The sequence below is a fragment of the Molossus molossus genome, unplaced genomic scaffold (genome assembly GCF_014108415.1).
Source record: "Molossus molossus isolate mMolMol1 unplaced genomic scaffold, mMolMol1.p scaffold_m16_p_18, whole genome shotgun sequence".
In the NCBI taxonomy this organism is placed as follows: Eukaryota; Metazoa; Chordata; class Mammalia; order Chiroptera; family Molossidae; genus Molossus; species Molossus molossus.
Window position 1 is genome coordinate 51,476,802 of NW_023425353.1, and position 25,585 is coordinate 51,502,386.

General features: G+C 41.4%; 1 protein-coding gene across 1 annotated transcript in view; it reads right to left on the minus strand.

Annotated features, from left to right (window-relative positions):
• Positions 1-25,585, minus strand: part of GADL1 (glutamate decarboxylase like 1) — a 160,591-nt gene that overhangs the window by 109,425 nt on the left and 25,581 nt on the right. Inside the window, exons 3-11 of the mRNA XM_036266891.1 lie at positions 24,117-24,243; positions 21,544-21,634; positions 18,022-18,128; positions 17,197-17,312; positions 11,222-11,301; positions 11,045-11,099; positions 6,243-6,359; positions 1,456-1,520; positions 1,094-1,175 (exon numbers count right to left, since the gene is read on the minus strand). Coding sequence (XP_036122784.1) covers positions 1,094-1,175; positions 1,456-1,520; positions 6,243-6,359; positions 11,045-11,099; positions 11,222-11,301; positions 17,197-17,312; positions 18,022-18,128; positions 21,544-21,634; positions 24,117-24,243 — 840 coding nt within the window. The remainder of the gene's footprint in view (positions 1-1,093; positions 1,176-1,455; positions 1,521-6,242; positions 6,360-11,044; positions 11,100-11,221; positions 11,302-17,196; positions 17,313-18,021; positions 18,129-21,543; positions 21,635-24,116; positions 24,244-25,585) is intronic.

Here is a 25,585-nt window from a genome sequence, read left to right on the forward strand (position 1 = left end):
ACAATTTAAAAATTTAAATGAAAAATAGTTCAATGGAAGTGAATACAGTAATAGTCAGCCTTGCAAAACAGTCAGGAATAGATTTGTGTTCCCAAGAGTGTCCCTATCCACAGATGCAGAATCTGTCATTAGTTTCCGATGGACACTCCGTTTGGTCATCTCAAAATACAACGGGCACTGCCATATAAATACCACAATTCTTTCTTTAAACAGAGGTGTGACAATCCACACAGGCAAGACTAGGCTTCACATTTTAAATATGGTTTTCATTTGAAATAAAATTCCTCAAAAAGAGAAAATGACTTGAGCATTGGCAAAGGGAGTCCCCTAAGAAAAAATGTAAACAGATGGCTGAGCAGATCACCACCCGCTGCACACAGATCTTGAGGAGGCATTTCTAAGAATGAAGTGGCACTTCCCAGCCTGGGCCACGTCCCACAGGGATCCTTATTTAACCCACAGAAAACAGTTTATACCTCTAGCCAAGAACAACCTCAGCGACTCTTTGCCCACTCACCCCTCGGTAATCCAGACTAGTTCTCGACTCTCCCCAATATTCCAAAAGAAGTTTAGTACCGACCACTTGAGGCAGAGGCAGACAATCCTCTACTAAATCCGTGTTTGATGATCAGCCCTGAACTAACATCTTCCCATATAAACGGGCTGTTAAGCCCCAGCTACGCATATTAAGCATTCGATTTAATGTATGACACACATCTGTTCCACTTTCTCGGCGAGCAGAAGTTTCAAGATAACTTAAATCCCTGACTTAATCAAGGAGAAAAAAAAAATCTTGGCAGTGTTTAAAACTGATTTTTTAAAATATAATCCAAATGAGAGCAAGAGAGACCATTTTGCTGTAACTAATGAGATTACATAATACCCTAAATCAAATTTATAAAATTACTTAAGCAGAAACACTACCTCTTTCAACTGAGACTATTTATCTGTCCGGTTGATGCATAAACATTTACCAAAGACCTTCATCTAATATCTGGCCCAAAACACCAAGATATTAGCAAAAAATGAATCCTCTGCGAACCCCGTAATTGAACCCCTCTCGGTGCCCACTGGCCATCAGAGAAATACTCACAGATCTGTCTTTCACGAGCAGAGCGCAGCACTGAATCCCCGCCATCAGCATCTTGTGGGGGTTCCAGGCCACAGAATCAGCTCTGTTATGTAAAACAAAGACAAGAACAAGGTAGGGAGGGTATTCATTCATTTCTACTGGAGGAAAAAAGATGACCATCAGCACATACATTCAGTACTCATACCCTAGGTCATGTTCAACAACATCCCTTGTGTGCGTAGTCCGGGGAGTTTGGCATTTGAGGGTGTATTTTTTCTTCAAGTAAAGCAGTTACTTTGTTTCTTTGTCTGTTTTCAGAATGTCACTGAAGTGCGCAAAGGCCAGAGAGATTTCCAAGTGCCTGGGGAACTAACTGCATTTACCTGTGGATGCCTTGCAGAAGCCTGCGGTGCCTCCGTGACATCAAAGCCGAGCCTCCCCAAGAAGCCTGTTGAGAAATTGATGGAACCAAAACAATGTTAGTCCAGTGGTATTTGTTTACCAGCCGATTGTCATAGAAAACCCTGTGTGACAACCTCAATCTGCCTTGCTCCTTTTGGAGTTGATGTTAATCAATGTGTGCTCTAGAAAAGTCTGACCACTGGCTCTACTCAGGCAATCAGAACCTCATCACAGCAGATGGCTCCCATTGACCCTTAGGATTTAAATTCACACATCATAAAGAAATCGTTATATTAACCTGTTGAGCTGCACGTGGTTGAAAATGTTCAAAAGACACCGTCTACACCTCCTCAAAGCTTGCAATCTAAAATGTACAAAGCCAAGATTCTACCATACACAAGGTACCAATGTTGACAATGACTCAGGGACTAAGGGCTGGCATTCTGCATAATAAATACGGCACCTGCTTGACAAGGTGGACAGGAGGGAATACAGGAAATCATAGCCAACTAGCTTCGACTAGGTGGAAATGAACCCTATTATTGAAAAATTAGATCTTTTCAGCCAAATAGCTTTCAGATATATTTGCAAATCAATAATGTGAGAGTGGAAGAAAGGAAACCTGGGACTTAAGGAAGTTACTCACTGGAAAGGTAAGTATGAGCAACTGATAAGAACATGAAAGGAAATCCCATAGTCAATAAGTCTAGAAAGGAGGGAGGAATCAATGGGGGGAACAAGAAAGTCAGTTTTGTTCTTGAAATCGAGCAAACCTCCAAGATTAATTTGTTGGGCAGTGAAGGGCAATTGCAGTGAGGACATAGGAGGGAAGTGTCGGGCTACGTTGAATGCTCTCCAAGACTATGTACACTGCACAACATTACACTGATAAGGGAATTATTATCACTTCCATTTTTAATAGAAAAAACTAAGGTTCAGAGGTGGTAGGTAAACTATCTAAGGCTTCGCAGGTAATAAAAACCAGATCTGAGAGCCAAAGCTCATACTATTTTTCACAGTACCATCGTAACTTAGGGAAGATGACCAGTTGGCCAAATGGTAGAGTGTGGCATGGATAATTGAGAGTGAGGAAGTACGATAGGCAGGAGGTGAGTTTAGGAACTGCCTAGGATGTAGACCATCCTAATTTAGGCTATGGAATTTATAATGATAAGGAATACCCAGTGTCACGTGGGAAGAAGTGGCATGACTGTGTACACCACAGATGTGGAAGGTAAAAGAAATGAGACATCTCCATGATCCTCGGAGTGTCGCAACAGCTAGCCCATCAGTGAACAATAAGGCATGGCCTTCAATCCCACTTAAAAGATAGCTCTTTCATTCAGGGCTGACACTGCAGTGAGTGTGTCACCGAAGGTGCACAATTTAAGAAGGCACACTCTCAGAGTTGGGCTCTTGCATGCCCTAAGGGTGGATCCCTTCTTAATTTGAGTCCTAGAAACCTCACTTGTGTCTCCTTATTTCCAGCCCTGTTTGCACGGACTAGAGTCTCCAGTAACCCCATGGGGCTCCCAAAGGTCTATGAACTGAAGGTGGTACGCATGAAAGTCCCCAAATAATTCCCAGCGACAGGACTGATACAGGCTGTCAGTCAAGTTCCCTTCCTGCCGCACTCGTCCCCACTGGCATTCCCGATAGACCGTGTCTACCTGGGCTGAGATACAGACACAACTGCCTTCAGCCTCTAGGAAAAACTTTACCCTGGCCTGCTCATTAAAGAACCCCAGTTCTGGATTTTGAGATCTTGACCTTCACAAACTTTAAGGTGATTTACATATTATGTTCTGGTGCTTCTACTACACACCCTAAACACCGAGTTGCCGCCTTTTCTCAATCCCTTTATCCCCAACTTCATTCAGAACCTCGCAGTGACAATTAGGGGAAGGATGAACTAGCAAGACTCAGACACACTCGTTTACTCCCTTCCTCTTTCCACCTGGCTCACCCACTCCGCTGCACTCCTTGTGTCTCTGTGCTACCTTCTGCCTCCTCTTCCTCCCCCCAAAGTAAACAATGTTCTCCCGATCCTTGTGAGCTGGGTGGAAGTTTTCAAATCACATGCATTCCTTGGAGGCAGTAGTCCACTGGTTTACAGAGTGGGCTGCAGGGTTGACAGCTCATCCACAATCCTATTCCTCAAAAAACTGAAAGGAGAAACACAACACTCCCGATGTTAGGTCCTACTTCTGTTTGCTGAATGTTCTAAAATAACTACAAAACTTGCAAAAACATCAAACAAGTCAGCTACACAAGGAGCTTGGTTTTCCATCTCAACAAGAACCATCATTTATTGAGCTATTACTGTATGCTAGTTAGCACAGTTAGCATTTTACACACATTTTTTTCTTTATTTAGGTAATAAATGAACCGTAGGGCCAGTCCTGAAGGGGAGGTGGAGGCAGGGGTAGAATTGAGATCCAGCAGCGTGTAAAAGCCCATGATTGTAAATACAGTGTTTACTCCCCCTGGGCCTTGGACTGAAGAGGGGGTGAAAGGCTGGAGGAAGCGGGGCTGGGCATGTGAGGCTTTGCAGCAGCTACAGCCTAGCTTGGGAGAAGACCTAGACCGGCCCCGACATCCTGGGCGGAGGCAGAGGCTGGAATGATGATCGGCTCTCACGGAAGAAGAATAGAACTGGAGGCAAAAAATGTCAACAAAACTAGAACTTCTCTTATTTAGTTGTTTAAAAATGCATTGTAATTAACCCAGCTTAAGCCACTATCAATGTTAAGAGTCACCATTTTTGTTACTACTACTAAAAAAAAAAGGGTATCAACATACCAATTTCAGACATGTTAAAAATATTTTTTAAGTGTATCTTAGAATTAATAAATTGTGGTATATATACAGGGCAACCTGGGTTTTTTGTAAAACCCGAAAGAATAAGGAATCAGAATTATATTTAAAAAAGAAAATAAACACCAGAGTTTTTAATAATTTAAAGTATCTTTAAAGCATTCTTTAGAAAATTTCCAACAGATCAAAGAAATTATATTAATTTTGTTCATTTTTTTAATCTCTAAAATTAATGAAGCTGTGCATGGTATAAAAAGGTAGAATAGCTACATGCTTCTATGTGAAACTTTATCAACAGATGCGATCACTGCAATATTAAAAAATGGGTGAACGTGTCTCTATGTTAGAGATAATTTCTTTAATAGGTCAGATTAACAGTTGTCCAATTTAATCTAATACTATGGAAATTCATTACATGTAAAAAGAATAATTTGTGTGGCTTACATATTTCCTTATAGAAGCATTTCCTTCCAAAATTCAACCTTTAATTTTTAGAAAACCTGGAGAGGTTTTTATTCATACTTATAAATCACAATTCTCTCTAAGCCCCATAAATCTTTTAATATCATTTCCAATTTAGAAATAGCTGTAGTTACTATTTTATATAAACTATATAATCCATATTTGATGTTTTTTATGACAGTAGAATTTTCAAGTATAAATGCTGATGTATTTCCCCCCCCTTATTCCCACAGTTCCAGAAGTACTCATTTCATATTATCTTTTAGGACATAATGTATTATTATGCTTCTAAGTCTATAAAAATCAATAAGATATAAGTTGAAATGTAAACAGATACAAGTATTACAATTCCATTGAAAGGCGTCACAAATACCCTACCTGAAATATTGCCATTGGCATACTAATATAGCCTATAAGCCTAGTGAGTTTATATTTCTGCTGCTTTTACCATACATTAGCATACATTCAATGAAAGTCTGGAGTTGCTGAAAAATCTCTCTATATCATATCATGTAGATGCTTTACTCTGAAAGCATGAAATCATCCAAACTATAAAATTATTTGTAGGTATGTCCTCCAAATGCTTAGTTACCTTTCATCTGGCAAGTTAAAAGTATTGTCCTTTCTTTTTTTTCTGAGGAGGAGGCTAGGAACCACTCACCAGTGAAAGGTTCCCTAAAGTTTCATCAGCATATTCAACAGTCCCTTCTATTGGGCTGAATCAAAGTAATTAACTCCCAATTTCACACACACACACAAATAAAATAAAATGCTCAACAAGCATTTATACATGGCTGAATTCAACCTTTTCATGTTAGATAAATAGCATTTTAAGAGTTACCTTTAATTAAGAAAAAGCGTGTTATAAATAACCCCAGGACTTACAAAATTAATTAGGAAAAAAACCCAATCCTTTAAGTGAAAAAGGTTATGAAAAATGTAAGTTATCCCAGTCCCTCTCAAATAATTATCTATAATAGATCTAGATAAAACCTGCTTTAATCAGAGCATGACATTATGTGGTGTGGCTTTTCACATTTTTTGGCCGATTGGTATAATTTTAAAGCTAAAAGTTACTTTGCAGACCACATCAGCCATCGCCCTCTTTACAGATGAAGAAACAAAGCCCAGAGAGCTGAGGTCACAGTGAAAAAAAGAGGCTAATTTGAATCCAAAGTCTCTTGACTCCAAAATGGGCCCTTCACCATGCTGTCTCAATGACAGTAGATTCAAGGGACCAAAGAAAATGGTCCATGGGAGAAGAGGAAATAAAATGGAATCCAGAAAACCGAAACAAAATTTACATCAAGTCTTAGAATAATCTTCTTTATACCTCACACACAAAAAAAACATCAATTTCCCATAATTAGAAATTTTAAAAACGTAGCTGGGGACCTCACATCTAGTTTCGGAGGATATTAAAAATGTCCCACCAACGTTGCACAAAGACTAAGGAGTTGAACGGATGAGTACATGGAGGTGAACTTACATCCACGTGAAGCCAGAGGCCGTGCCTCTCGCAGACATCCGCTATTTCATCCAGGGGATCAAACGCGCCCAACACAGTCGTGCCTGAAGTAGCACAGACGAGAAACGGTGCTGTTCCCTGTGAAAAAGACCCACACGGCAGAATTGTCACCATCACCTCTAAATGTGTCCTATAACAGGTTGAAAAATTACAAAGTTATAATATATCCAGAAATGTATTTGGCTCCTTTGGAGATTATCATTAACTCAGTTCGTGTCTCTAAACTTCTCCACTATATAGCCTCATATTATAAAGAGGTGAAGGAAACAGAAAGTGCTATGACGATAGTAGTCCCTTTGTCCCAACTCAGTATTTTTAGTCTCATTTCTTTCTACAGCATTTCCTGTTCTTCGCTTTCCCAGATGGAAAGTAAATAACCTCTTCCACAATGGAAAACTGGTATTCCGTGTGATTCCTAACTCCTTGGGGAGATTCGATGGGCCTCCAGAATGCCAACATGGTTAGCCTTGTCCAAGGTGAAAAGGGACGTTAGGAAGACAGACAGACAGCTCCAGGGATAAACCATGCAACCATGCATGCCTGTGTGCTTGTCTCCTTGTGAAGTAAGTGCAGTTACCAAACAAAGAATGTGTCAGATACCAATTTGAAATCAGAGGGATTAAGGTAACCTCACTAGATACCTTCTTCGAAACAGGTGCTACAACAGAGAAACTCTTAGAACATGCTGGAAGAGAACCTGCATAGCTCCTACCGTGGTCATTTCTCCTCATCTAGCTGATGGCTGCACCTTGCAGAGTGGACAGGAGTTGGAAGGAAATGGAGAGAAGGGGGGATGAGGGATACATGCAGAGATGAGCGGTAATTCCAGCCAGCACCTTGGCCCCACAAGAGAATTCATGGCCACTAGGTAGAGGTTTACTGCCCATTCAATTCATTTTTACCTCCATTTAGGATGGAATCATATTCTCCCTCAGTTTTAGCTTTTGTATTCTTATAAAAGATGTTTATGTCCCATTTGAACTAGACTCACTCGAATGTAGCTGACCATTGACAGCAATATCACTTCTCATTGGTAAAGTGGTGCAGAGCAAGGTCCACATCTCAAAATTGAGATGCACAGGAATCAAAGTGATGGTGCCCAGTGAATCCACTTGCCATTTAGGCAGACGGCAGTGACACCCAAACTTCTTCAAGTGGAGCCAGTAGGTGACAGAGTCCCTGGGGAGCCATGGGCTTTGAGAATTCCTCCCTGTCCTCAGCTACCAACAGATCCTATCTTTACCATGTCAGTGGCCTAAAGGATATAGGACCAGATTTGCATCAGTCATTAAAAGCAATAAAAAAGTAATTTACTGAAACCATTTAAGGTGTCTTAACAGTTCAACTTTCCCTCATAAACTCTATGACCCCCTGACGGTGAGAAAACACCTATGCAAGCTATTCCAGCATATTAATGACTTTTTCTCACCTTTTAAACCATCTCACTATAAATATCAGTCCCTGAAATTAAACTTTTGCATTCTGGATTTAACCTTCCAGATTTCTCCTTTCACGTACCTCCTGGGATTAATAAGAAAACTCCGTGGTAACAGAACTGATGGTGTGCTGACAATAAGCTGCATCCCCTAAGCAAGTTTGTCATTTCAAAAGTCACAGACAAAAACGCTCCCAGATACGCAGTGGCTATACTAGTTTTGTGTCTTCATAAGCACTTCAGAGCCCCTCCTGTCTCTGTGGTTTTCAACACCCAGTAAAGGTCACCGCTCAACAGATTTCTAATGGATTGTGGTTGGCCAGGGAATTGGATTCCAACAGAAAACAAAAACAAAAACAAACCACTAGATGCACTATTTCCTACATCTGAAACAATCCGAGTTAAAAGCTTGAAGCAGAACTAGGTCTGAAGCTACTGAGAAAAATAAACTAGTCGTCAGGTATTATTATCTCAGAATAGATGTGAGGTTTGTCCTTGGTGAATCCAGGTTCCAGCTTTAACTGACTTGAAAGAGAACTGAGGAGATACACCAACTCTCACCCCTCTGCTCTACTTTTAAATGTGCCTAGAGCAATTTTTACTTTTGAAAAAACTTCTCTTTTCAGATTCTCAACTTTAGACTATGTCAGTCTTGTGCACTTCGATTGTTAAAGCAACCCAAAATGTGCACAGTGGAAATAATGATGATCGCAGTGGGCTAAGCCCCATCGGATATGCTAGGACATGAGTTCTTAATGATACTAACAAAGATTTGATGATCTTTAGGGGATGCTAGGCAACTAGCTCAGTATCCTGAAAATTAGTAAATGAGGGTAAAGAAGGAAACATCTACCCTGCCTTGTCTGTGAACCCTGTTTGCTTAGGGAAACCCAATGGGGATGAGTAGTACGCCTGCCAGTAAAGGAAGGAATGAGAGAATCCATTTAGAACATGACCCAAGAAAAAATGGATCTAGACAACGAACATCGATGGCAGGAAAATCCATGAGGTGAGAGGTGATGCACAGCTCTTATAACAGGCGGACTGATCATACCAGAACCCACTAATCAATGTTTTCACAGGAAGGGACTCGAGATGCCTTCTGATGGACAAAATTTACCCATGAATAACTCCTGGAAACATTTCCATCTGAATCTCACCAAGCCTCGAGATCTAACTGCCAAATTACAAGAAATACAGAGAACAGATGGGTGGTGCAGAGGAGGGGAGCATTTAGAGTCTCAAATTTGTGATGTAATCTATAAAATTCATAATGTGGAAAACTACAAGGGTAAGGGATTTGGTTTTTTCAACAGATCGATTGTAGGAGTTTTAAAAAAAGGAGGAGGAGGAAATTATACATTAGATGAGATTTAAATAATGAATCAATCTAATGCAACACAAACCTTTTATGAATTTTTATTCAAACAAACCAACTATTTAAAAAGGGGAATGGTGTGGCTCAGTGGTTGAGCATTGACCCAGGCACCCTACTGGGCACATGCCCAGGTTGTGGGCCCAATCCCCAGTGGGTGGCATGCAGGAGGCAGCCAATCGATGTTCTCTCTCATTGATATTTCTATCTCTCCTTCCCTCTCCCTTCTTCTCTCTCTCTCTAATTCAATAAAGAAAAAAAATTTTTTTAAAGGGAATGGGAGAAATTTTAATATAGAGTGGGTATTTGATGGTATTAAGAAATAATTTCTTATAATGGTATTACTTCTTTTAAAAAAAGAGGGCATATCTTTTATAGATCTACTGAAAGGTTTATATATCAAATGATATGGTGTGTGGGATGCGCTTCAAACTAATCAAGTGGTGGGGGGAGAGGATAGGGTGTAGATGAAACAGAATGGAGCATGCACTAATGATTGTTGATATTAATGGTTATATGGATGCTCATTCTATTAGTTTTCTCTTTATTTGAAATTTTCTCAATAAAAAGTGCAAAATTCAAGGAAGGAAAGAAGGAAGAAAGGAAGGGAGGGAGGGAGAAAGGGGGAAAGGAAAAGAGAGGGGGCAGGGAGGGAGGAATGAATGAATGAATCATATGAACCGTACAAAAAGTTCAATCAATATTCCCCACCAACAAGCACTGATGACATGAAGAAAATTCTTTTTGATAGCAACTTCTGCAGAAAAAGATATAACTAGGTTTAAAAAAGATAAAACTGGGATTCGATAGCTGTAGTTCACATCAGAACGGGCAGTTGTAATCTAGAATTTTACCCAAGAGGCATAAATCTGATCATCTCTACCACCAGACAACTTTAAATCCACTTGTCATTGGAGGGGTTTTAAAAAATAAAGACAAATGTAAATCTAAGGACACACCCAAAGCCAATACATCTACAATTAAGGCAAAAATTTTAAGTACAGAATTTTAAACCAAATACAATAATCTAGCATGCTCTGGATAAGATGATTAAAATAATAAAACAATGAAAATATAAAGAGTAAAATAACAGAAATATAATGTCAAAATTTAAAAATATATAAAAGAACCTATCTTTTCTGAGTGTGAAATCCTGTGAGGGCAGAGATACTTCCAGTCCAGCTCGGAAGCTGGGCTTTTCATGTTTCAGCAGTCACACCTGACTTCGTTGCTACCCACTGGAAAGTTACAGGAGAACACTGTGAAGCCACTTTCAAAATGAGGACTGTGGTGGGATGGGAGGGAGCTGGGAAGGTGTAGGTGCACCTCAGCCAGCAAACCTTCTCTCTGAGAAGCAAGATAACTGTGGCCAAGACCGTGACGTGCCTGAAAAGCAGGTGTCAGGGCCAGCCCTAGCTAGAGTATACCAAGTGATCATGCTCATGCCTTGCTCTCTCTAGCAACAGACATGTCAGCCTTCATACATTCTGGCAGCTGAGAAAAACAAAACATTCTGCAAGAGCTGAAATATTTGACCCAGACCCGATACAGGAAATCAAGAAGTCCAGAATCACTCTGAATGCAACCAGAGACCATTGGTTTGGCCTGCAGACTTGCAGAACTCTCAGAGTCAGGAGTTTTGTAGGAGAGTGGCTGGGGGAGGGGAGGGGCTGCTGGAGAGGCTGGGTTAATCTTTAAAGGGTAATTCTAGGCTACAATCCAAAATACAGTGATGTCAGTGCTTTAATAGGCTCTGGCTACCTGGGATGAGAACATCCAAGAAACTGCACAGAACATGAAGAGCCAAGCACCTGGAAATAGAGCATCTGGAAATAAGTTACCCTGGTCTGAGTCCAGCATACCGCCTTTGTCGCGTGCTTCCATCCCCTCCCTGGCAACCTCTCCCTCACACCCAGATCCATGCATGTTTTCTTTTCCTCTGTCCCCTCTCACCTCTTTCCTGGCTTGCGAGATTTGCTTCTCCAGTTCCTCAGGTATCATTTTACCTCTAGAAGACACAGATTTAAGATGTTCAGTTATGTTTAGCCGTGAACAGACATTGGCACTGCTTTCTTTAAAGCATGAATTTCCCCCTCCACCCACCAGGCTTCCAGATCCTGTCCCCATTACCTTCCATCTGTCTCCACAAAGCAAATATTCTCTGTACCAATCCCAAGAAAGGAGGCTGCCTTCTTCATGGAGTAGTGACACTAAATTAAAAGGGACAAAGGGGAAGACAGAGACATGAATATGTAGCATGGAAATATATTGCTTGTTATCTAAATGGGCGTAAGGTGTGTGGCTGAGCCCAATCTTGTAAACATTATTGCATAAAAGCAAAATAAAGTAGTAATGTAACTGAGCTCCTAATTATAGTGGTTGAGAACACTGACTTTGGTTGGAGTCAAAGAAAGCAGGATTTAATGCCAAGTTTTCCCAGTTACAGCCATGGAAACTTGAGCAAATTATGTCCTCTTCCAGCCTCAATTCGCTAATCTATAAAGTGGGCATATGAATGCCTACTCTATCTTTGTCATGGAATTAAATGGGTTAATATATGCAAAGGGCTGAGCACAGAGCCTGGCATATGGAACGCACTTGGTAGCTGGAGGCTATTGTTTTCCATAACATTGAGAAGCGTTTCCCTTGATGCTACTAATAAGACTCATGTCAATGGAAAGAGAATCTAGTCCACTGCTAACTCGAAACCCCTCGAAGGAGTGAGCAAGGCTCTGTCTCTCTCGTTTTGTTTTTTTAATCCTCACCTGAGGACATTTTCCCATTTTTTGTTGTTGCTGTTGTTCAGACCGAGTGGGAGGGAGAGAGAGGAAGAGAGAGAGAGAGAAACATCCATGTGAAAGGGACACATCGAGTGGCTGCCACCTGCACAACCCAACCAGGGCTGGGGACAAACTGCAACTGAGGTACGTGCCCTCAGTGGGAACTGAACCCCGGTCTCTCTGGACCTCAGGCTGATACTCTAAGCACTGAGCCAAACTGGCCAGGGCAAGACTCTGTCTCAAAAGTTATCATCACAGATCACAGAAGAATGTCTCTATTTTCAAGAGCAAACAATGGGTTATAGCTGATTTGACACTTGGCCAATTTGGTTTAATATTGAACGTAAGGCTGAAGTTAGACACACAGGAATGTGGCTAAAATCATAGTAACAAAAGTAATAATAATTTATAGACACATTACTTTGTGCAGCCCTAGCACGAATGAGGCTAATGGCTCTAGAATTAGGTCTCATCTATTTCTTATTGGAAATAGTAGTGTATGTTTTAGATTATTGCACCTTTCCTCCTCCTACATAAAGCATTCAAACATTGGAGATGTCCGTCTTCACACATTAGTGTGGACAGGTGGTCAATTAATTCTTTTTCATGCCAGAAAAACAAAGGTGCTAAAGGACATTATTTTACCCCCCCCCAAAAAAACCTTAGTAATGTAGTATGTAGGTATGAATATACTAAAAGAATAGTCATGTCTTCACACCTAACTTGATATATTCCCTCAAATGTGGTAATTTTTTTCAAGAGAGTTTTATTGGAAACTCTTTAAAAAAAACTGTAAAAATAAATGCAGAGTAACACCATCGGGAAAAATGAAACCATCCTAAATAATTAATTTCCAAATGTCAAATGGAACCTGTCCAAAATGCCGCAGGATGCATCCATTTCCGTGGTTGCAAGAACCCGTACATATTGAGGAGTAATGATGTATATGGAAATATAATTAATTCTCGACTTGCTACATCAGCCCACCATAGCTAAGGTGACAAAGCTAAGGCCAGTGATATTTCACCGGAGATTCTGGCTCTAGCAACCAAACAGCTAATGATTTCATGGTGATAAATAGTGACCTACCCCACTGACATCTGCCAACAAGAAAAATCACATTGCTTTGCCCTTAGAAAGAGCAAAATATCCCCATCCAATAGATGTGCTAAGTAAAACACTGGTGATCAGAATCAGAAGAGCTTCGGCGGAGCTGTCTTGGGGTACCGCCGGTCAAAGCAGAGGCTAACGTCAATCTCAAGTGCACTGGGACAGATTAAAAACAGTCTGCAAACTGCAGTCCAAACATACGGAGGCAGCAGGGGAGGAGAGCCCCGGAAGGGAAAAGGAGAACGAGGACAATGCTCCCAACGTGCTGAGGACGTTCAAGGAAGTGACAACCCAGAAGGCTGGAGGGCAGCCGTCAGAGCTGCATTTGGAAGCGAACAGTGGCTGCTCCCATCACGGACAGAAGAGAAGTCGGCTGTTCTAAGACCCACTCTCCCCCTGGGTTTCTCTCGTCTACAGAAGACTCAAAAATCTCAGTGGGTGTTCATTCATTCTACAAACTTAAAACAGCACGTGCCCGCAGGAGAGACAGGTTGCACTGGAATGTCCCTGTCCAGCAAGGGTTTTTTCTGGGACCTTGCATTTCCCGGGGTACCACCGCTCCCCCTCCTGGAGATGGCGTTCTGGACGCTTCGACTCCTCGTGCTGCCTAGTTTGATGCTCGATCTGGCTCCGGGTGGTGGGGCGAGCAAGGTCTGTGGATGCTACGTCTAGGGAAGAGAGGAAAGGAGTCTCTCTCCGAGAGCACACAGCCGGTTCGGTTCCTAAAGCGGCAGGGCCGGAGGCCCGGTGGCCGGCTCTGCGCTCTGCATGACATCCCGACAGTGCCTGCTGGCCTGCGGAGACACCTGCAACAACATCCGAACCGGGTCAGCCTTGCCTGAGAGGCAGGGCCAGGAACACGGTGAGTGAACGAGGCACCTCCGGTGCCAACCCTGAGACATGTACCCCAGCGTCTCAGCCGCCTCACCCCAGCCGCATTCCGCTAGAGAGGAACAAGCACAGTTGATCGCTGGCCAGGGAGCAGAAAGACTTTCTTTTCTCCCCTCACTTTCGAGTGGCGAATGAGCACTACTTTATACGTTGATTTCCCAAATGATTTGAATGACAGACTTAGGATTTTTATAAATTCAAGGGATGCATATTCAACTGCTAACCTAGCCACACATTTATTATTTTTATTACTTTCCCCCAAAAGTCCCCTTCTCTTTGGTTCCTATTTAGCCTGGAGAGGCTACCTTGGATATGTTGACAGTACAGGGGCCATTGTCATGACCTTCCAGGTCTCCACCAACAGCTGAACTACTGTCAGAACGTGAATTATGCAAAAGATGCCTTCAGAGGTGGGTACATATATTCTGCATTTGATGGTGCAAGGCAGAGATGCAGCAATAACCCTGGTTAATCTGGGGCGGCGTGAAAACTGGGAACATAAGGCCACCTAACAAGCAGTGCAGAAAAACCACCACAGGGCCATCAGCCAAACCTAGCACAAAACAAGGGAGGTACGGCGAAAAGATTGGCGTTAGGATTTAAGACCAATTAGAAAACAAGGCCTTATTTACTTCTTTATTTTTAACTAAATATAATTGATTCATTGTAATAAATGGTGAAGGTGGTCATAAAATATGAATTAAAATAATGCAAATTCTGTGACCTGCGTCTGTTTGGCAGAACAGGGAAAGGAATAGCTATAAAGTAGAGTCTAGATGGATGGGGTGAAAATGTATAGTCAGGGCTACAGAGTGTTCCAAGTTATGGGCTTTTTCTGTGGAATTCACATTGTTATGTCAAGAACATGTGTGCAATCCCTAGCCCCCAGTGTGATGGTGTTGCTTAATTAGGCTGTGAGGGTGAAATTAGTGCCCTTATAAGAAGAGGAAGACAGAGGGATCTTACTCTGTCCACAGCATGGACAGAGGAAAGACCCTGTGAGCACACAGGGGTCACCAAGCCAGGAAGTAGTAGGCTGTCACCAGACACCGAATCTACCAGCAACTGTTCTTGAACTTCCCAGCCCATGAGGAATACATGTCTGCTGTTTGAGCCGCTCTGCCCACGGTGTTTTATGACAGCAGCCTACATAACTACACCTGTGTTACTGATCTTGCCTAGGCATAGTCTTTATTCTAGGCTTTTGCAGAATTTCTTCTCCTTTCCAGGGAAATTATTCCGGAAAAGAACTCTAGCAAGATTTAAATCAAATGAAGAAGGAAAAAGGCAAACGTACAAGCACTGAGCTGGTGGCAGGGAACCTGGTTAACTAGTTTTCCCAGGCATGGAATTAGAAATCCAAATGCAGGAGGGTCTTTGCCTTTCTGATAGGCTAGGTTTCCTCAAACTGAAATACCAAGGGGTTGGAACCCGGAGAGGAAAACTCTACTCCACAACCAAGTAGTTTCCCCAAATGTTGATATTCTCAAATATTCTTCTCTTGCTATAGAAGTGATGTCTCATGAAGAAGGATACTGGGGTGGCTGACTAAAGAATCTCAGCCTAGATGATTCCTCCCAGGTGCTTCCCAACACCCAGTGCCCACTTTACACTTAGCGGTGAACCAACCAGAGCAAAGGTCAGACAGGATAGGAGGAAAACATGGGGGTGGCCAGGTTTTCTTCCACTGCAGACCTCTTTGTATAATCTGTCCTTTTGCAATAATACAGTAGCTTTTGCTCTTGAAGGAAAATGGATACAGAAAAGCCCAGCTGGAAATAACAGGAATTTTCAGATTTTTCCAGCCTTGTATGTTGGACAGGAGACCTAGGATTATTGTAGAAGGTACAGAAGCTACTCTCTTCCTACCAGGGATGTGGAGAGAGGCACTGGTGAAATGAACAGAGGCACCCACTGGAATCCCACAAAAATAAAAAATAAAAACAATAGTATCTTCCAGGTAAGACGGCATGTAAGCTGTGCTATCTGTTCTAACCACATGTTTGTACCTGGCTCATTCTCCTCTCACTAATAATCATAGTTAAGTTTTGTCTGTCTTGTATGTGCTAGACGCTACTTTACATGCATTAACTCATTCAATCTTTGCAACAACCCATTATCCAGTGACTACTAAGCTCATGTGGCTGTTGGGTTGCTTTAATGGCCCAAATTGCTCCCTGCTCCCTGTGCCCATACCCCTGGCCAGATGCCTTGGCAGAAAATGTCCTTAAGAGGTAGAATATTTTCTCACTTCTTAGATCTGGGTTCCTAGACGTGACTTTGCCAAGAAAACGAGGGAGAAATGACAAGGTGCCAGTTCTGAGCTTAGGACTCAAGAGTCCCGGTATGCTTCCATGCTGTTTTCTTTCCCAGAACCATTGACATGAGAACACACCTGGACTCTCCTGCTGGAGGGTGAGAGACAATGGAGCAGAGAGAACTCGCTGGGGTCATCCCAGGCAAGTCACTCCTAAATCAGCCACTGGTCAGCCAACCCCAGGCAGGTAAGGGAACCCAACGAGAGCAGCTGAACTACCCTATCCCAAGACCGGTAAGCAATAATATATATAGTTCTATGCCACTGGGTTTTGGGATAACTTGCTAGATAAAAGAGCTAATCGATATGCTCATTTTTGCAAATTAGTAAACTAAGGCACAGAGGAGTTAATCAAATTACCCAAGGTCATTCAGATAGTAAGAAGTAGAGACAGGAAATGAATCCAGAAAGCCTAGATCAAAGCCATTGCACTTGTCCACAATCAGAACCCCTACTTGAGTGTAGAGTAAAATGAGATAGGAGATTGTGGCAACATCCAATTGTGTGTGTGTGCGTGTGTGTGTGTGTGCATGTGTGTGCGTGCGTGTGTGTGTGCACGCGCGTGAGAGAGAGATAGAGAAGTTCATTATTACTGAATATATCTCTTTATTCTTGAAAAGTCCTTGTGCTAGTCATTCTAAGCAATCAATTCTGTAAGAAAATGTGAGCAGAAGACAGTCTGAGATCAGTATCAATCATCTAAGTTCTAATAAATGAGATACTCAAGGAAGAGAGACACAGAAAGAGATAGCACTTTCAAATGAAATGTTCTCTTTTCCTAAAGAAAATATTACAGACTATAAATTTTAAATAAAGGTGATGTACAAAACTGGGTGGCCAATATCAAACCCATTAGAATTTCTTCTGGAATAAAATATGATATTATATGTAGGCATATTAGTCACACAGAAAGGATAAAAGCACATCAGAAGTCTGCAAACAAACAAGCCCTCTTAAGGAATGCATTCTCAGAAAATCTATATCTAATATCCAAAATAATTCTTTACCTCTGCAGATGTGAAAAGGATTAATCTTGGCAACCCAGACAGCCCCTTTTCTTTAATATCAGGACAATATTTGTATCTAGCTAAATTCATGGCATACATATTGGACACTGAACCACCTGCAAAAACAAAATTGAAATGGCATATTTATAGCATGAAGTCACAGCTCCCTAAGTGCTGACTACAGTGGAACACATAAATGGCTGTGGCTTCTCCCTCCTGACGACAAATCACTGGGAAAGTCACCTGAACACCATACCACCCACCCATCGCTCTCACACGCTTCCTGGTGTCTAATTCCTGCAGTGTTTAATCTCAGAGTTCTCTATCCTCTCATTCCAGAATTTTTCCAAACTGAAAGTTTCAATCTATGAGCTCTGTATCTAAGTCTCTGTAGTTAATTATATTCTTTCTGTCTGCCATCTGATCAATAAAAGGACATACACGCCCATCTCTGCTTCTAAAAAAAAAGATTGTAGGATCCATAAAATGTGACTTAGGAACCTTCTCAGGTAAAATTGATTTAAAACATAAATACCTTATTATAGCCCTTCCAAATTCCCAACAGTAGGTAAATTCATTTTATAGGTGTTAGATATCAATCCTAAATTGTAGATATTTATTTGGCATTTATGTCATTTATTTAGCATTACATAAAATATTATCACCCTGGAGAGAGGAGCAAGCTAGGGTCCCCCTAAGTGGCATTATTAATATTCAACTTTTTGTGATGTGGAAATCTGTATGGAGTTGTTCTTCATATAACACATTACTATATTTTCAGATGCTTGTAGTGGAAGGAAGATGGCAATAACTAATTGTACTTACCTGGGTTAAATATTCCATCCCCTTCTTTCCAGCCAATAAATTCAATCATTTTCTTCAGAACCGCTTCTTCCACTAACAGAAACACTGGGGACACCTCATATGTATAACTAGATAGATATAAAAAATACTTCACTTCTATGACTGGAGTCAAACCATCCCTTTGGTGTCCCAAGAAATGCACAAAGAGTTTCATTAAACCAAGTAGCTGTTTAAGCGTAGGTAGAGTCTTTGGAAACGTCGATTGGAAACAGGGAAATAGGTAATCAGTGACAGTACTAGTCGTGGTTAGACAAATAGCAGGTGGCTTAGGGATATGCAAGCTACTGCAGCAGTCTTAATTTACAGAAAGCCTCAATTCCATTGGGAGAGATGAAGGGTGTGCACCTGGATTCTCTGCATTAGTCATGAGCAGTGGCCATTTCACTCTTTGGATGATCCTTTGGATGCTGGCTGAAGAAAAACCACTGTCATGGTAACCAGGCTTTATTAGGTTACTATGATGAGTACCCTAACAGTCAGCTCTGGATATTCTACATGGAAACAACCCATCCTGGATTGTAGCCTCCTCCACCACACTCCGTGTTCGTACAAATGGGAAGTGCTCTGTGGGACATCTCTCATTATGGGATGATTTTACTGCAAAGCACTACCCAGATCCCCTTTCAATGAAGGATTTGTTGCTTCCGGCTGAAAGGCTGTAGTCAGAGAGCAATGCTGAGCTAACACCACCAGGAATCTTCTCAGCTGCAAGGAGCCACCTTCCCTAAGGTCAAACCCTTTCCTGTGGTGGTCTACACCTGATGTCGGTCCACCTGAGGTATAAAGGCCTGGCCATGTGGGTCCAACTCTAGACCAATCTAAAGGGCATTCATTGTAGCTCCAGAAATCTCCATGGGGTCAGCCTCGATGGTCCCTGAGCCTGCATGGCAGCTTGGTTCCTATCTCTGCCCACCTCTGCTTCCTGCCCCTCGCATCACCCGTATCGACCCTGAGGGTATTCCTTAATAAACATCATGCTCACTCAGTTCCATCTCATGCAGCTTCTTCGGGAACCCCACCTGGGCCAGTAAGCATGCCCAGTTTTGTAACGCCTCAGTCTTCTGTCTCCAAATAATTTGAAGATGACTCAATATCTACAACCTCCTTCTCTAACAATTAAGAGATTGCATGAAATTGTACCTGAATATATGTGTACTCTAAATATGTGAGCTAAGCAGACACATTTAGATCTATAGTCACAGAATTGAATGCAGTGATTTTAGCATCTGGAAGGGAAAACTTTGGGAAGAAGAAAAACAAAACAAAACTATGTACTATGCATCACCTCACCACGTGCCAAGCACTCTACAGACATTACGTCATTTTACAAGCAATCTAGGTTCTATTTGTCAACCATGCTAGGAAAACAGTTTACATATATCAAAAATGTGTGCGTGGGAGGGGAGTATATATGTTGATGTGTACCTAAAATGTGAAATAATCATTCACTTTTTTGTAAGAAAAAAAATAATACTAAACCTGTCTTTGAAAACTAACTCAATAGGAATAGGTCAGGAGGGGGAGGAAAGGACAACAGAGAGTGTCCCCATGGCGTGGTCACCTTCTGAGTGGATTGTCCAGCTGAGCAGCAATTTAGCACTTCAAAGACCTCTAAAGATTTCAGTTAAAACAACTCAGATGAGACATTAGAAAACCCAGGACATACAAGGGAAGGCTCACAGAATTGTGTGATTTTACTGTCTCTTCTGCCTTGTCTACCGCTTTAACTCCTCTCCTCATTATAACCCAGTCTCCCAGTACTCCACCAAAACTTCTCTACCCGGAGTCGTCCATGGCATCGCGTGGCTAATTCAGGGCACATGTTTTAGTCTCTGGTTTAGTTAAATGCTCGGCAACACGTGAGTCTACACACACTCTCCTCCGTGGCTTCCACGCTTCCCTGCTTGGTTTTCTCCTCTCTCTCCATTGCAGGCCGACCTTCCTCCTCCTAAGACCCGGTCCTGAGCCCTCCTCTCTCCTCACTCTGTGTCCTGTGCCACAGGCGGGGCTTCTCCACCTCCGGGTTTGTTTTCAAAGTGTCTCCATCCTTCTCCTTAAAATCACTTGTTAAACACACCCACAGAAATTCACATTTAATGAATCTGGTTTGGGACCCAGGCGTCAGTTTAAAAAACAAGAAAGCTCCCAGGTTGATTGTAATGAGCAGAAAGGGTTGAGAATCACTGACCTAAGGAATCTCAGCCTTGCCCCCTGTTCCAGCTGCCATCGCTCACCAGTAACCCTCACGTTTATCATTTTCATATAGATATCAGCATTTTAGTCCCATATCTCTCTCAGCTTGGTGGGATATATAGTCTTAGATATCGCAACATCAGTGCAAACTCAAATGCTCACAATTGAAAATTTAATTCTGGCTCTTGCCTTTTTTACCATATACCTGGAAACTGGTCCCCTCTCGCAGGGCTTTGTCTCAGTGAATGACATGACCTTCAACCATGCTATGAAGGTCAGAAATCCAGGCATCATCTCATAATCTCCCTCATTTCCTCATTTCCATGATCCAACATATTATTTAGTCTTTCTGATTATCTTCTAAACACATTTTTTTTTTTGTCTCTGTTCCTACCACTAGCCATCTAAGTCCAGGCTCTTATCATCTCTCACCTGAGGTAATGCCCTCCTACTTGGTCCCCTCCAATCTTCTCTCCATGTTTCAAGTGATATTTTCAAAAAGCGAATGGCACCTAATAATTTAGAAACCTTCGATGGCTTTCCAGTGTATTTACAATAACTCATAAACATGGATCCCTGGGTGGTACAGGTCTGGCTCCTATCTATCTCTCCAATCTTTCATTACACTCTCCATAGTTCTCTCAGCTGCACCCATATTGACCTTTCAGTTCACAGCATGTGTCATGCTGTCTTCTGCCACAGGACCTTTGTATATGCTGTTCCTTCTTCTTAGACCTCATCCCTCCTGTTTCTAACTTGTTAGTTTTTATTTACCCTTCAGCTCTTAGCTACCACTTCCTAAAGGAGGACTTCCTAGAGCTCCCAATTAGGAAAAATTGTCCCAGTTTTATCTATAGCATCATGCACCTCTCCTTCACATGAGAATTAAAATTTTAAATTAATTTTTGTACACATTTTGATTCATTTGCACGGAGCATTTTTATCTCACTAGATATTTTGCTTCATAAAAGCAAAGTCAAGGTTTGTTTTTACCCAAAGTATCTCTCCAGGGCTTAGCACAGATGTGGCTTTTCATGCAGGAATAAATTAAAAGTTGCTTACTCAATTTTCTCATCTGTTAAATGGAGATTATACCTGCCTTATCCTCTCGCAGTACCACTATCAAATCAAACAGCTCTTTGAATACTACTGTCATAAGACTATTCCGTTGTTTATAATGACACTACACAAATGAAACCATTAACTAGAAATTCATAAAATAAAACTTCATCTACCTAAAAAACATCTCTAATCCACATTTGGTATAAAATTCCAGGATAAGATACTTACACACTTGGATTTAATGCTTCTGTCATAAATCGGGCCACTAAGGAGTAATAATCAAGTCCAGCATACAACTGGTTGAAAAATCTTCGATGATCTGTAAATTTAAACAGAGTATTCATCTACACAGCAATAAAAAAGAAAAAAAAAACTATCAATACTGTATAGCAATAACATAAATGAATCTTTTAGACAATAAAAGCAACTGGACACAAAAGAGTATTGCTGCATAATTCCACTTATAGACACTCAGTATCAGGCAAAGCTGATTATGGAGATAGAAGTTAGAATCCTGGGTACCTGTGGGAAGAAAATGTTGATTAGAAAGGGTCCTTAGGAGCCTCTAGAACAGCGGTTCTCAACCTATGGGTCGTGGCCCCTTTGGGGGTCGAACGACCCTTTCACAGGGGTCACCTATGATCATCGGAAAACACATATTTCCGATGGTCTTAGGAACCGAGACACCGCTCCTCTATCCGTCCCCAGGCAGGTCCGCCCACATGCAGATACGCCCACACACAACATGAGGAGCTGTGTTAAAGGGTCGGCATTAGGAAGGTTGAGAACCACTGTTCTAGAGTGTTGACAATGGTCTTTATTTTTGTTTTGGTAATAGTCACTTACATACACATATGTCCAAATTAATCAATCTAAGACATTATGATTTGTCAGTGTACTAAATGCAAATTACTCCTCAGTTTTTATATAAGCATTAAAAACTTAATCATGCACAATGGGAACAAATGTCGAAGACTTACCTCCCAGCCCTTTCTACTGAACAATAAATAACATGTTTCTGAGTAAAACTTGACCAATCTTTCATGAACTTGGTTTGCCTGTTCCTTTCTTTCTACAACCTGGACCCAAACTGAAACCCTCAAGAAATGAGTTATTTGAACACTGTACATGTATCAAATATCAAAGCCTACTACCTTAATCCTCCGAACATATCAACATGAACCTCTCTAAATGTACACGCATTTTTCTCACTAACAGGGTTCACTTCAGGCCACTGGCCATGGGGGCCTTTTCATTGGGACCATTTTTCATAATGCAACTGGCACTATGGAGATGGAGTAAGACATGACTCATCGTGCAACTCGAATAAACTTTCTGATTCAACTTTTTTCAAAGGCAAGTTCCCTTTAAGACTCACACAACTTCAGCTCCAACTTTCTATTTTTTCCCCTCCTATAAAAGGTTTCATAAAGGTCTTGGCTTTCCACAGTGTGAATATTCACACCAAACACCAGGCTAACTGGTTTGACATTCTCAGTCATAGGAAGCCCAGCATGACCAAGAACAAAGATGCGGGAGGTCTATTTCCAACTTTGAGTACTTGGGAACCATTTCCGTTAATGACTTTTCATTACAACTTCCAGCACTTGGTTTTAGGTTATTTTCCTCTTTCAACTAGGGGGTTCAGTGAAACACAAAAGTATCAATAGAAAATGTCTTTTTAAAATAAAACATGGAAAACTTCCTCTAGTCTGGCAAAGGAAACCAGACATGGATACAAGTAATTTAAATAAGATATTTTTCCAGTCTTGTGTTAATTTATGATTGATTTCCATGGTAACATTATGGAAAACATCCAGTAAACTGAAAAATCTACTGCATTAAATGTCATTCTACACTTCTGATATGCACTATAATAAAAAGATATGTATCTCTGCTTTTGAAATGCTAAGTGGGTTTTTGATACATACACCAGGCTTTCCCAGGGGAATATAAACCAATTGTTTTTAGCCAGGATGTTCCTTCCACTACATTTAGTTCACTGTCAGGATTCACACAGCAAAATGTCTGTATGGTCTTAAGCACTAGATTACCTTTATGTGACACTGAGAAATACATATTTTGGAAAGTTACCCTTCTACTTTTAGAACTTGTTTTCTGGGTATGTAGGATATTAACAGTCTGTTGGAATAATATTCGGCACAAAATTGATGTCGTTACTGCATTTACAAAGATCACAGTTGTTAAGCATTATTGTGAAACTATCACAACATAAACTCACCATGTACAGTATTTATTTTTCATCCCTTCCTAAAGGTTTTTATTCTTTGATCCTACTAGAGCTGATAAAATAATATGGTAATTAGCAACTGCCCAGAGTTAATAAGTATCTTCCAAATAAATATATTCCTGTTTATAGTAAAGACACCACTTCAATATTTTTTTTTTTTTGCATATTCTAGGCCATCAAGATTTAAATTCTCTTAAAAATTCTATAATCAAAATATCATTTGCCAGTTTGGACCATCATAAGAAATGATAAGCAGCAGTAATAATATATGGTCTTGATGATAAATGGGTGGGGATCACCAAGGAGCAGATACTATTTATATGTGACCACTGACACCAACAATTTTGTATCATTTTAGTTTGGGCCTTTACAGAAAATCTGTAATAAGGATTAAATGGACCATTTAAAAAATATATCAGAACTGCTCTATTTTGATCCAAGTTTCCCATCCCATAAACATCGTCATACTCAACTTTACCATGAGGTCAATATCTGCTGAAGGACATGCAAGGACTTGTTGGAGGTATAGGTCAAGGAGGTAAATTCTTACTAGTTTTGACACTGTAGCGTATGACATCCCGGCAGAGTTCCAAGAGCCTGTGGGGTGGCTCTCCTGTGTCCCTCATCTCCAAATCGAGAAGCTGTTTCAGCTGTTCGGGGGGCTGCCATTCACAGACCTGGAGGGTTAGCAATGGAACAGTCAACTGAGCAGCCATCAGAGCCAAGTATTGAGAAGATGTTAGAAGCATGAATTCTACCCTTATAAAGCTTCCGGACAAGTCGGAGAGAGACCTCTTACCCTTTGAGATGACATAGAAGGACCTGGAGAGTATTATGCTAACAAAATAATCCAGTCAGAGAAAGAAAAGTACCACATGATCTCACTTATTTGTGGAACATAATGAACAAAATAAGATCCAAAAGAGATTCAGAATTATGCACGTAGGGAACAGACTGACAAACCTCAGAGGGATGGGGTGAGAGGGGAGGGAATAGATAAACCAAAGAACTTACATGCAGATGTGCACAACCAATCGACAGGGACACTGGGGAAGGCAGGGGTGGGCTGGGAGCAGGAAGGAGGGGTCAATGGGGAAACAAGGGGGACATCTGTAATACTTTCTACAACGGAAAAAACGTGGGAGAGACAGAGATATCGATGCACAACGATAGTTTAGCGTGAAAAGAGCTGGAACAGTAATGCAAAAGTCATTAAACAAAGGAGGGGCCCCCACCTTAGTTGTGGAAGATCAAAGATTTCCTGGAAGAACTGATATCTAGGCTGTTACATAAAATAAGAGGACTGTGAACCAAGCAAAGATTGGGGCTGGGGTAATGCAAGGGTCGTTCTAGGTGGAAATAACAGAAGTAACAAAGGTTGGAATACATGCAATGGAACTCATGGCACATGAGAAGAGTGAAGTTTAGTGTGGCTACGAGATGCAGTATGAGGAAGGGAGAGGCAGGAACTAAGGTTGAAATAGCAAATAACTGCTAGTTAGTTTCTATGCTTATATCCTTGCCACATAGTCTACTATCAGCCTAGCATGGTCATTCCTCTGCTCAGATATTTCCAGTGGATCCCCATATTCTTCAAAGTAAAGCCAAAGTCCATTCAACGATCCTGTACAATCTAGTTCCCTGGTAGTGTTCCTTTTCTAGTCTCACGGAGCACTAATTTCCTCCTGGCTGGCTCTGCCCTGGCACCCTGGCCTCCTTGTTGTTCTCAAATGCACCGGGCACGCTCCCATCTCAGGGTCTTTGCACTGGTTGTACCCTCTACCTGGAATGCTCCTCCTCCAAATAGCCCAATGGCTAACTTCCCCACCGCTTTCAAAGCTCTACTCAAATGTCACTTTGGCAGTGGCAGTCATCCGGACTCCTGTATTAAAAATCAGAAGCTGCACATTACCCCATCTCCATCAATCTCCCCTAACTTTTCTACCCTTCATTTTTCTGCAGCACGTATCACCTTCCAACATGTATTATATCCTATATAATCTCCATGAGAGTAGAAAC